Here is a 13,769-nt window from a genome sequence, read left to right as displayed (position 1 = left end):
TTACTTTCGTTTTCTGCAGAATAATTTTAAGACCCACCTTTCTGTTCTCCTTGTTTAACTACGTAATCAAGAGTTGCAATTCGTCCCCTGAGTTACCCAGCAATGCAATGTCATCAGTGAAGCGCAGGTTACTAAGGTACTCTCCAATAACTATTCTTCCAAGCTGTTCCCATTCTAGGCTTCTGAAAACCCTCTGTAAGCACGCGGTAAACAGCATTGGAGAGATTGTGTCTCCCTGCCTTACACCCTTCTTAATTGGTATTCTGTTGCTTTCTATAGGAAGCACTACGCTAGCAGTTGATCCCCCGTAGATTTCTTGCAGGATGTTTCTATATACTTCATCGACGCCCTGATTCCGCATTTCCTGCATGACGGCTGATATTTCTACTGAACCAAACGCCTTCTCGTAATCTATGAAGGCTATATATAGTGGTTGGTTATATTCTGAGCATTTTTCATTACCTGATTGATAGTATAAATGTGGTCGATTGTTGAGTAGCCTGTTTGAAATCCTGCTTGTTCCTTTGGTTGATTGAATCCGAATGTTTTTTTTTACTTTGTTAGAGATTACCTCTGTAAATAGCTTGTATACTACAGCAAGGGAGCTGATCGGCCTGTAATTCTTCAAGTCTTTTCCTTCTCCTTTCTTATATATTAAGATGGTGTTGGCATTCTGCCAAGACTCTAGGACTCTTCCCGTCAGGAGAAACCTCGTAAACAGGGCGGCAATTATTAGTAACACAATCTGTCCTCCATCTTTAAGCAGATCTGATGTTATCTGATCCTCACCAGCAGCTTTGCCTCTTTGCATGCTCTCGATAGCTTTTCTGACTTCTTCTATCATTGCTGGTTAGGTGTAATCTGAGTTACTACTAGTTCTTATATTAGGTCGTGTTTGTCCCGGCTACTGTACAAATCTCCGTAAATTCCTCCGCTGATTTAACAATCCCATCCATATAGGTAGTTATTTTGCCTTCTTTTTTCCTTAGTGCATACATCTGATTTTTGCCTGTCCCAAGTTTAATCTTCACTGCTTTGACGCTTCTTCCGTTTTTCAGAGCGTGTTCAATTTTTTCCATGTTATACCTTTTTACATCGCATACCTTACGCCAATTATTCAACTTCGGATGCTCTGCCAGTTCTATTTTGTGTGCTGTACTTGAGACTTTCATGACTTGAGGCTTTTTAATGAGATTCTTCGTTTCCCGGGAAAGCTTGCCGGTGTCCTGTCTAACTACCCTGCCTGCAACTTTCACTACAAACTCCGTAATGATACTCGTCAGATTATCATTCATTGTACCTACGCTGAGGTCGGTTTCCTCACTAAGAGCCGAGTACCTGTTTTGAAGCCAGACTCTGAATTCCTGTACTTTTCCTCTTTGTGCTACCTCATTGATTGGCTTCTTGTGTATCAGTTTCTGTCGTCCGTTCTTCAAGTCTAAGCAAACTCGAGACCGTACAATTCTATGGTCACCGCATCGCACCTTGCCAACCACTTCCACATCCTGCACAATGCTTGGGTGTGCACTCATTTTAAAGTCTATTTCGTTCTTATTTTCTCCATTAGGGCTCCTTTATGTCCACTTGCGGTTTCCTCGTTTTCGGTAGAAGGTATTAAAATTCGTAAATTATTGCGTTCTGCGAATTCTACTAGTAGCTCTCCTCTGGTGTTTCTAGCACTGATGCCTTAATCTCCTACTGCCTGGTCTCAAGCCTGCTTCTTCCCTACCTTTGCATTCAAGTCACCCAACAGTATACTATATTGTGTTTTTACCTTACTCATTGCCGATTCCATGTCTTCATAAAAGCTTTCAACTGAAAAGTCATCATGGCTGGATGTAGGTGCGTAAGCCTGTACCACCTTCATCTTGTATCTTTTATTCAGTTTAATTACGATACCTACCACCCTTTCATTATTACTATATTATTCCTCTATGTTGCCAGCTAAGTTTCTGTAAATTAGTAACCCCAGTCTCAGTTCTCTTTTTTCAGCCAAGCCCAGAGAGCAAAGGACGTGCCCATTCTGTAGCACTGTATATGCCTCCTCCGTCCTCCTATTCTAACGGCGCCCTAATATATCCCATTTAACACACTCTAGCTCCTCGAATAGTACAGCTAGACTTCCCTCACTAGCTAAGGTTCTAGCGTTAAACGTTGCCAAGTTCACGTTCCAATAGCGGCCAAAGATTCTTAGAACCAGAGATTCTTAGAACCCTCTAGGATCCAGAGATTATTATAATCCTCTGCTGCGTTGCAGATCTGACCGCCGCCGTGGTCAGTTGCTTCGCAGCTACTGGGGAATTAAGGCTGTGAGCTAATTGACGTATGCATGTGGGAGGTTGTGGCCAGAATACTGCACCAGGGTGGCCAATCTTGCTCTGGCGAGGGAGTGCATTCCTGGTGGTTGTTACCAATGAGGCCGCACCCCAGGCCTCTTAATGCAGTTCCATCACGCTGATTTTTTTAATCCAGTTTGAAGGTGCGTGGCATCGGGATTTGAACCATAGACGTTTTGCATGCGAGGCGGATGCTGTAACCACTACACCATCGCCGCAGACCTATATATATATATATATATATATATATATATATATATATATATATTAACATATACATATATATATATATATATATATATATGCTTCTAGTGCCTTTCTTACGCAAAGGAATGCTTATCATTTAGAACGCTTTATATACTTCAGGCATGGTATACATGATCAGCTGAGTAAATGTCATGTTGTAAGTTACACCTTACAACCTTATCTATGTTTTATTGAATATCCTACATTGTATTTGAATATATGTATATATTGAAATGAATGTGTCTGACAGTAGGATAATCAGTTATGCTCAGTCACTTATGCTCAGTCACCCATATTCATCTATGTTCACGACCCTTAGATGGTCATACTGCCCATGTAATGTCATTGCGTAATTTTTCGTCGACTGCAGCTTTCCCTATTTGCATGTTATCGGCCCTTCGCATTTCTAGGTATTGTTGCAAATGATTAGATCATGCGTTTCACACTTATCTATTAGCGTTATGCCTGTTGGGACAGTATAACTATATATATATATATATATCTTCCATGAGCGTATTCAATATCTCCTTATAGTTACCTTGCAATCGTCTCCTATTTCGTCAATGTAACTTTCTTTGCACTTCAACATTTCTCGGTTTTATTCTCTGGCTTTTGCCCCTGTTATTATGTATACAATTCCCAGGAGCATCCTCCCCCCGGCAACTTTGCATTTTAGCCATAAATGTTCCCTGCACTCCTGCTTGACCCCTTGCCAGTCTGTAGTTCTATGAATGAATGCCCCAATACTACCCTCTTTTCTGCTGTCTTCTGCTCTATTACAACATTCCCACGCGTAGTCTAGATTGCTAAGTTGCTGTTTCATGTCCTTTAAGACCTGTTTCTACAAATCCATGTACCATCACTTTCTCCTCCCTTAGCTTTTCTTCTATGTATTCCCACTTCAGCCTTTCCTGCCACCCTGCATGTCGAAGGGGCCTTCCAACACATTTGAAGCACTTATTTTTTGTATGTGTTTTGCGTAGACCAATGGCCGGGGATAATTTTAGCATAGGTGCAAGCACTGATATCAAATTATTTAGTATTTTAATCGTCCAATAGTGTCACCTTATTGCTGTTCACCGCGTCAGCGCACAGTGGCGGTCGCTGGAACTACGCAGGCGGAAATGACGACCATGAACGCAGCCTATCACAGCACGCGTAAAGCCTCGCTCCGAAGCAAAAGGACCCGCTCGAGTTCTGACAAGTCGGGCAGGCTCATTTCAACCAGCCTCACCCAGCTGTTTGTCCGCGTTAACAAAACAGCGTGGTCAAGGCACCAAGTTGCCTGTTGTTATAGCAACAGCGTCATAAACACATTTGACTGAGCAGGCAACAGTGGTGTACGAGCTTCCTTTACGTAGAGCTTTCAGCCCACGTCATTAGAGGCTCCCTGCAACGTCAGAGTGAAATGTGGTCATGTCACCCCGCCAAATTTCACTTGAGGGTAGGCAATTGTTTCTTGTATTTTGAATTTTTTGAATTGAACAACTTTGTACTGCGTACCGCTATCGCTGCCGTTCTAGCTGCACTAATTTGTCCGTACGTCAGTCTACTCAGTCCACGAGTGAAAAATAGGGGGTTGAAAAGTGTTAGAGGGACCCTTTCATATATTCTACGTCGGAATTCGCTGAGCCCGCGTGTCTACATCGGTTTTTGCCACAGACATTACGTGCCTAATTACTGATGCCACTTTGGAATCATATCTGCCTATACCACCTGTCAAAGTGTGTGCCTGGTTGTTTTCCTGATTACTAGCTCTTCTGGAACCCGAAGGGCCCGCGTGCTCACCAAAAAAGCTACTGCGCCCTCTCTAAGTCGACAACCTTTCCTCTTATCGAAGTGAATTCTGTCTCGTTCAAAACCACCCCACCTATGCACCTCTCTGTTTAGTTCCAATACCTGAAAGCCTTTCTCTCGACTTGTCTGTCATATATCTTTGACAACCGCTCTTTGCAGATAGCCGTCACGTACTGGTACTTCCAGTATCTTGCATATCCCTATCTGTACTTTAGGCGAAAGGTTTCGCATGGCATCGACTCTTTTCAGCAGTGCGGTCGCTAGTCCGGCCGAATCTTCAATTAAGGCATGGTTTAGACAGCCACAATTATCACGAGGTTTTGTCCACCAGATCTAGCAAGTTTTGCGATCACTGCCCTTATGGCTGCTTTCAGCTTACGTCGAGGGAATGTCTCAACTAAAACCCCATTGTCACCTCTTACCCTCTCTTTGACTGCTTCTGCACGTAGATTTAAATTCGAGTCCCCGACAATTATCACCTGCTGTGATTTTTCAGATAGAGTGTTTTTCATCTTGAGGTTACTTGCACCTGTGACGCCGGCTGCTTTGTCCCCTCCAACCCCACCACTACTCCACTGAAGCTGGGTCTTCTGGCTCTTGAACCAGATGTACCTGTATTTTCCTGACTTCTTTTTTTCTTTTCCGTCATTCTGAGCACCAACGCGAATCTAGGTGCACTATAGCAACAGCACTTGCGTTCTTTACTCGGTGACAACTTTCTGCGGCAGCACAGACAAACCCACGTGGGTGAAGCTTCTGCACATGTGTTACTACATCAAGTAGTCCATTTTTGTGCGATTTCAGTTTCGCAATCGCATGCAACATGTACTTTTTCGCACGACCACCAAGCAGTAATGTTACATTTATTTGGTAGAAAATAAATAAAATGTTCATATTTTAAAAGATAGAACACGAAACTTCTTTGAAGGGTTGAGATCTATTTCAGAAAAGAAGGCACGGTCGAGCAGGTACTCGGCGATTGGAAGAACGCAAAGCCAAGAAACTATTTCCTAAATTTTAGTGTATACTTGGTTTGCAATATTGTTTTTCTTCTTTTACAGACGCTGAAGCATTCTGGAGATGTTCACGTTATTTTTAGTGGATTTAGAAGCAAATATGGGACGCAAATTTTTGGCACCGATCAGTCATGAACGGGCGTTTGACGTCCGTAAATCCAACTGGGTGAAACGCACTCTTCACTAGGCCAAGAACGCTGTTTTTGCACAGTCAACAAGGTGATATGAAAGAATGCCTCTGTTGCCCACGCAAAGCGCAACGAACGACCCTCTGTAGACGCTGACGAAAGAGGTTTTACGGTACGCGATCTTCAGCGTTATCGTATCAACAATATCAGGCAGATGAAACACCAACCACGTACGCAAAGCAATTTAGGAAAAGGGTAATTGTTTTTACGCAGTTTCCAAACGCACTTTTTCTTCAAGCAGCTGGTGTTGGTAAAGAATGGCTGGTCGCCGATCGCAAGTTTCGTCGCCTATAGGGGGCGCGCAGGGTAGTTCAATATAGCACCCACAGAGAGTATGAGTCACTGAGCACATGTGCGGCCTGCACTGCCGTTTTTCCCTTTTTTTTTTTTGCATCGCGTTGGCTCTACCTTTTTTGCAGTCACATAGTATTCGCCACCTACACTCTTCAGAAACTCGGATATGATGTTTCTTTAAAGATGAAGAAGTACTGAACGCCAAACAAATCACTTGTTTTGGCGTGCGATGTTCATGCACGTTGCCCTTCACTAAAAGCGTGCCTCACGATCATTACTTGGTTTGTCACCCAAAACCGCAACTAGCGTTATCATATTCTGTATTTACGTTCACGTCCTCATTTTTGAGCGGATCCTTGCCGATGTAACATCTCGCTAAGCTATCGCAATGGTGATATTTTTGACCCATTTTTGAAAAAAGTCGCAGCGTTGCCGCAAAGGCGAAGCAATGAACGCGATAGCAACAAATCGAAAGGTCACGCGCCGAATGGCAAGAAAACCAAAACGTGCCCCGCTTATCTCAAGCACAAATGACTGACAAAACGTGCTCATAGGTACACATGAACGCTAATAAACGTCTCAGTTGTTACCTCACTGTGTTTCAAAAGCGCACCCTTTTAGTAAACGGAGACTGTCGGACAAACTTAGTGACCATTTTGCTCCCGGTAACTACAACAGAAATGTTCCGGTGAAGGCCGAACGCCAGCCAAGACGTACATTCATATGTTATGAGCGTCGCTGCCTCGCCACTACTCTAATACTCTTTGAAAAAATTACGCTGACGGCCGCGGGGCGGTGTGACAGTCTACGAAACTTGCGAGTAGTGATTAGAGGCCCAATTTCACTGAGGATGTCACTCGCACACAAGTTCCCGGTGATTTCCGACTACAAGAAACAAGATATTTTACTACGAATCACTGTCTTTGTTTCTTCCTGCTCGATGAATACAGATCACCTATTGAACACGCACTCATGCTCTCTCACAAGCTTCGATGTAAACTTGCTGCAACCAAGTGACGCCATCTTTGTTTACCGGAGCAGGAAAAAGGTGAAAGAGCAACAGAAAAAAAACTAGAAACAGTAAAGAACGAAATACCTGCATGAGTAAAGCTTCCTAATAATAATGCGAACAATCTTGAACAAAATATATACATCCTTTGTTTGTGTGTTTTTCATTAGGCTACGCCTTATACAAAAGTTGGCGTTCGTGAACTACATGCAGAAGCATAATCAAAAAGGGCGTGCTTGGACTTCGTAGCCTTTGCTAGGCTACCGCAGAAAGTTGTCGCCTATTATAAGAAGACCGCGCACGCAGTCTTCCTAGGTACTAAATTTTCTGCGCGCATGCTCCGCAGGCGAGTGGGTAAGTCCACCGTTCCGAATTATTCTGAAAGCGCCCATTCGACGACCTAACAGCCATTTAATCATTTAGATTCATAATCAGGCCTCGCATTGATACGTTTCATCTGTTTGGTAAGGTGCTGGAAGACGCTTGCAGGTGTTCATTTTTTTTGTCTTTGTCTTTTTTGCGCTACTTTTGCACCTCCTTAAACCCATTTTTCTCTGTGATTCTGCCTGCATAGTGAAACTGTTCAGCACACGACAGAAACGTGAGGCGCTATAGGATACCATAGCCGCATTTATATCCTGTTTGTATTCAAATATCAACTCTGAGATGAAGGAGACTTCCTTATGTTTTTATATTTTAGCTAAATTGTGCCAAGCTTTCTTGGCAAGAAACGCAGCTTGATGTGATTGATGTTCCAGATTTCAGTCTCAGGTGCATCCAAGTCGCACTCTACTGGATGCTCAGCTACAACACAATATTTTTGAAGCAAAAATGTGATTAGAAGAAATATCTCCATTTTGGCAAACGTTTCTCCTGCGCAAGCTCGTTGACCTGAAAAAAAAGAAATCACAATGTTAAGCACAACAGCAACAAGTTGCGAGCACGTTTTACAAACTTTCTGCCCTCAGGTCATTATTTGAATATTACATCTATAATGTGTTTCTACGGGCACTTCAGCAGTGCTTGGAGTTCTTTCCACAAACAGCCTCGGAGGTGTAAAGTTATGGTTCATCTCTGCCTACGCATCTGCTAAAAAGAACTTGAAGCAGCGGTTCGTACAAAAGAGTACAACAATGTAGGTTGCTCACTAGCTAACGCCCCCTCTATTGATGGTGCCTAAAGTTAGAATATCGAATAGAGTAAATGAATAAAAACAAAAGAAACCATTTAATATTCACAACGTGATGTAAGGATGTCACACTGTTTAAGCAAAACCTTATTAAATTTTGTTCAATGACGTCACTGGTGGCAATCACACATGCGTCCACAACTATATTTCACAGTCGCTAATTGGGCTATCGGTAAGCGAATTGGTCGTAATTATGCATAACAGGAAAGCTTCAACACTCGTTCGTCAGAATAATTACTGTCGTCCTGAAGTTCCTGTTACCACGCATGTTTCTTGCCTCAATATGGCTGTATTTGATTTACGCCCACAAAGACTGTCATCGTGCTCGGTACCTATATCTTTGAAAAATTGCGCAATTGCAGTAGATGTTTTTGTTAAGATAGTCTACAAGATGCGAAGAGTGAAGTTAATTCAGAGCTTACGGAATCCTCAGTGATAGGGCTTGAAAGTTCGATTTGTAATGTGAAAACAAAAACGGCGCATCACAACGAGGATCATATTCATCGACGGCCGACGCTTATCTATTGCTTGCTGTAGAGAGACTTTCATTTTCCCGGCCACAAGTTCAGCCAGGTGAAGACTTGCATCTGGGACAAGTAGAAACTGTTTATTTAGCGTGGTTGGCACATATTGATACGAAGTCTCATTGCCAGTGAAAAAATGGTCAGGTATCTGCATTTAATCTGCAAATGTCGTCAAAGGACGATAGCCTTGTCTGTGGAGAGAGTTTACAAGACATCATTTGATGTTCTGCGGAAGAAAATCGGTAAATGGTATTCTGGAGGCGCTGCGTTAGAGTACATGAAGCGTGCTGCGGAGGCGAACGAGTGCATCAAGTCCCGTTACACGTGAGACTTAAGCGCCATCTGGCAGTTGTCTTAGAAAACAAACGGCTGTGCGCGCCCATCTCAGAGGTGATAAGGTGTACAACGCAAGGCGAAGGTTAGGTGCCACCACCGTTTCGTTTCAGGAAAGCACTCGCCTTTACGCGCAAGCGTTGCATGGTCAGCGCAGTGTGATAAGCGCTACGGTCCTTAAAACTACCTATGTGTGTTTTTTCTAGTAAGCGACGCACATTCAAAATATATCGTGTTCTTATGGTGCCCCAGACATGCGCAATCATTGCTTTTTATTTGACAATTGCACAAGCATCAACGCTCAACTTTGAGCAACATAGGTGGGCCCTGCGGATGCGGTCGGCCATTTCAAGTACCCAATGCCGTTAAGAGTGGAGAAACAGACAAATGTACAGACAGACAGGCAGGCAGACTCAAATTTTTGCGTCGAAGGTCCCCAAGAAAGATTATCGTCTTTAAAACAGGGGAAGCGTGGGTAGAATAGGAAGGGGACGTTGCTTCTACGGTTATCGCAATCTCAGTGCGCATTCAAACTCCCTTAAGCTACTGCGCTGTGCGTCACAGATTGGTGAAAGGGGCTGGGTAAACCAAATCCAACGACAGCAGCTTCACGCTTTCGGCTTTGCCGCTGTCGCTGTCTTGCCGGACTTCCGCGTTCACCATTTTACTGTCGCAAGACCAGACCTCTGCTGCTTTGTGGGGAACTCTAACGGGTTCCGCGACATACAACAGTACCACCATACATCAGCAGGTCCTCCGGAGAAAACTTCGACGTGTCACTAATTAAATGTAAGTGGGTGAGCAGAAGTAATGCTTGGGACTCAGATGCGCAGCTCAGTTATGTTGTATTTTCGCTGACACCGCTTTCGTGTGGTATGAGAACCACAAACACAAGTTGATGACTTGGAACTTTTCGTCAAATAAGTGTACAAGTGCTTCAATGATTCCGACGAACAGAAGAAATGCGGGGGGCAGACATTGGCTCAGAGGGCACGTACAGCAATCATCAGAGACTTGTAAGACTTACGTCGAAGAATTCTTGAAGCTGTGAACGAATGTGAATTCCAGGATGATAAGGAACAATCCTAAGCACAGGCAAATCACTCAGGGATAGACGTGTGCTTCCTACTGAAACGTGCCAATCATTGCAAATGGGCAATGAGACAGAAGACTCCGATTTGACCAAGAGATCGCCGGCTCGCTTTCAGTTAACACGCACACTCTGCGAATTTTTATTGTTCTACTACGCACAAAATATCCCTCCGGTACTGCACTGCAGGTCGAGATCCAGGGCCTCAGTACACGGGGGGGCCGGCGAAAGGTATGTGGCACGAGCTTTTTCGTTGTTGTTGTTTTGGTAAGTTATGAAGAAACTTGCGGTAGAAAATGTTTCCTTTGTCGACGTTGTCTTTCGCGGGGCAGAGAGTGTTCTCGTTGATTACAAGCTGGCAGTTGAATGTTAACAGCATAAACAGCTTTTTTACAATACGCCTTTCGCTATCTCACCACACGGCGAGTTCATGACGCTTTCTTTGCGCACAACCAACCATCACGACAGAAGCAGACTGCAATGCACGCCAGCACCCTAGTGGGCTTGACCCTTCAACGAAAGATGCGATGCCTAGTAAACTCGAAAGAAGCTTTCCGAAATAGAATGAAAGTATCTGTCTTTGAGCGCACGTAAGTTGAACCACCTGATGCGTGGGAACTCGAAGGCATGCACAGACTCAAATGAAACTGTAGTAATTAGACACTGGGTATTCGTTGTATATTTTTCTAGATTACCAATATTCCACCATTAAAACAAACGTGGTCTTAAGGCTCCTCACTTGTGAATTTATCAATTTAGAGCCATTTGATAAAATTTCACCCCTTGTGAACTTTTTCCGTGATGCAGAGGTGTTTTTACCACGCAGCTACCGGCTCAATGCCGTGTAAGGACGACTTTTTTCTTCATATTGAGCCTTCTTGCTGCTTGCTTTATGTTGTGCGTTTAGTAAGCACTATTCACTCAATCATTGTTACTAATTTTCTTAGTTGATGTGCTGTAAGAACCTGGGCGGTTTCTTGGTATTGCACCAGGTGTAAGATTTATTATTTCTTTAGTTTTAAGTAAGAGTTCTGTCGCAACCATCTCAGAGCACATTTCAAGGCCGCTGCAAAATGGGCTATGGAATAGGTCCCATCAACGCCAAGTTTCGAGCTAGTTGGTAACGATTCATGTAAAATATGGTAGACACGTAAATGTGGACAAAGTAGAATATAACTGGACAACAGAAAATTTGACTACCAACAGATGTTCGTGCCAGTAACAGAAAGTGAAGCAAACTTTACGTTTCTTCGAGAACGTTTTCTAGTGGTAGCGTGACTCGTCAATCCGTAGTGGGCGCTTATCTGCTTGAGCGAACAAAAGTTTACGTTCCCCACATCTGCCACTCAGTGTGTACTGTTCATGCTTTACGAGCCGTTTATCAGTTTCTAAACTTCACGATGTCACAAAATTCACCTACCGATGGAAAACGGTATATAATGTTGCGGCTTGTGCAAAAGCGATTTCCGATCTTCACTGAGGTAGCGTTCAGGGTAAAATTTTGTGGGCTCTTTCCAGAGAATCGGGTCGTTATGAACAGCCCACATGTTAGGAAGAACTATTGTGCCCTTCGGTATGAAGATATCACCAATGACCACATCCTCTGCGCACCTGAAAGCAAAACAAGCAATCTTGAATTTTTTAAACACACACACACACACACACACACACACATATATATATATATATATATATATATATATATATATATATATATATATATATTCTCCTTGGACTTTTTTATGAAAATTTCTTCAGAGTACGCTAGGGCTCCTGTAATTTTCAACAATATCCTCACAGCCCATATACACCAGGCCACAAAGTATTGAGGCAGTGCTAAGTTCTGGAGCGAATCTAGCAGTTTCACATGCTCCACGCTATCATAGGCTTTTATGATATCTAAGGTTGCCAAAGCGGAGCATTGTATCTGATATCAAGCAAGTTGAATTCTGCTTTCGAGATCCACGTGCGCACACCAAATGGAGCAACCACGCCTCAATCCAATTTGACTTGGGCTCAATGTCAATTTTTCTGACATCCACCGATCTATACGTTTATTTAAAATTCTTTCAGTGAGTTTTACTAGATTCAATGTAAGTGTAATGGGCATGATATTATCTGAGGTAAACCCAGCGCCTTGCGTTTTTAATAATGCAATCACTTTTGTCATTCTCAAATCGGGTGGAATCCAAGAGCTTCTAAGTGAGGGATTAATAATTTCGAGTAGCCCATGTGGGTATATTTTACGTACTGATTTTATCTCCGACGTCATCATGCCATCAGGACCAGGAGAAGAATGGGGTAGTGTTCTGACTACGTTTGCTAATTCTGCAGGTGTGACCTCTGCGAAATGAGAGAAGTGTCGTAAAGCGAGTTTTAGGCCCTGAGCTATATTTTCTAGAAAGACCTTCAGTTTAACTGGTGATGATACTGCAGATTCTATATTTCTTAGTACTGGAAGAACTTTCTTATTTCTCAGAAAACGAAAAAGTGCTTTTCTATTGACCGGCTTTGACAGGAACTCACATCGGTCGTTGTTGAATTTGTCCTTCGAATTAGTGGTGGTTCTCTTAAAAATAGTGGCTGCATATTTATAATTACTCCAGTTCTTGGAACACTGCTTGAAAATTAATTTTTTCCATGCAGCTTTTCTTAGTCTATAAGCCCGCGAACTGTCTGTATTCCACCATTGGTTGGTAGATGGTTTAGAGCTTTCAATGGTGAATTTTGATTTACTTAACGATTCTTTTAAAATGTCGCTTATTCTTATGGCATCTAGTTCCGCATCATTTGTTTGGTAAGATAAAGCGCCTCGTAACAATTTCTCGAATGTATTCAATTTTACACGTGTGACCGAAAATCTATTCTTGGAGGTTATCGGGCATACCACCTCGAACAACATTGGCATATGGTCACTACGTGTTCCCGAGTTAATCGCCGACCATGATAAGATGGAGAGGTTAGCGTCAGAAAATGTTAGATCGAGCACCGAGGAGGACTTATTACACATAAAAGTAGGAGTTTTTGTATTTATGCATATAAAGTTATTCTTGTTCACCCAATCCCATAATCTTTTTTCAATCAAATCAGTTTTAAAACCCCACGAAATATGATGAGAATTGAAGTCGCCTACTAATACAATATCTTTTTGGCAGTAGTGAACTGCAGTGTCTAGAACGGAAGAATTTAAAGCACCCACAGGAAAATAGGTATTAACAAATGAGAATGGGAGGGACCCAGGAATAGTAATGCCTAATACTATAATCTCGCTTTCTAAAGTCGTTGACTGAAAAATAATCTTAGCTCTATGGGTGATTTTAGATTAGATAAATATTGCCAAACCTCCACCCTGAGTAGGGTGGTCTAGACGAAATGTTCGGTAATTTTAAATCCTAAAATACTTATTTTCTTCAAGCCAAGTTTCTTGTAAAGCAACAATATCAGGGGAATAATTATAGCAAAGTTGAAGTAAGTCTGTACCTGCTGAAAAGATGGAGCAGCAATTCCACTATATTACTTTTAAATTTATATTTAAATTTATATCTTATAAATTTATTTTAAAATAAATTGTAAAATAAATTTAAACCTAAATTTAAAATAAATTTTATATTTGTGTGTAAATTTCATGTTATATATAAATTTATATTTAATTTTAAATAAAATAATAATTTAAATTTAATTCTTAAAACGCAGGGCAGAGCGAGATAAAATCAAAGCATGTCTACTTTCTTCACTCGAATTCCACGT

At 42.2% G+C, this 13,769-nt stretch overlaps 1 protein-coding gene across 1 annotated transcript in view; it reads right to left on the bottom strand.

The window, feature by feature from the left end:
* Positions 1-7,498: 7,498 nt before the first annotated feature.
* The window catches only part of LOC119167649 (cytochrome P450 2U1), a 94,117-nt gene continuing 87,846 nt past the window's right edge, over positions 7,499-13,769 (bottom strand). The window contains exons 8-9 of the mRNA XM_037419164.2: positions 11,443-11,633; positions 7,499-7,777 (exon numbers count right to left, since the gene is read on the bottom strand). Coding sequence (XP_037275061.2) covers positions 7,587-7,777; positions 11,443-11,633 — 382 coding nt within the window. The 3' untranslated portion in view covers positions 7,499-7,586. The remainder of the gene's footprint in view (positions 7,778-11,442; positions 11,634-13,769) is intronic.

This window comes from Rhipicephalus microplus, chromosome 6, assembly GCF_043290135.1.
Source record: "Rhipicephalus microplus isolate Deutch F79 chromosome 6, USDA_Rmic, whole genome shotgun sequence".
In the NCBI taxonomy this organism is placed as follows: domain Eukaryota; kingdom Metazoa; phylum Arthropoda; class Arachnida; order Ixodida; family Ixodidae; genus Rhipicephalus; species Rhipicephalus microplus.
The sequence above is the reverse complement of the archived record's forward strand: the minus strand, read 5'-3'. Positions and strand labels throughout refer to the sequence as shown.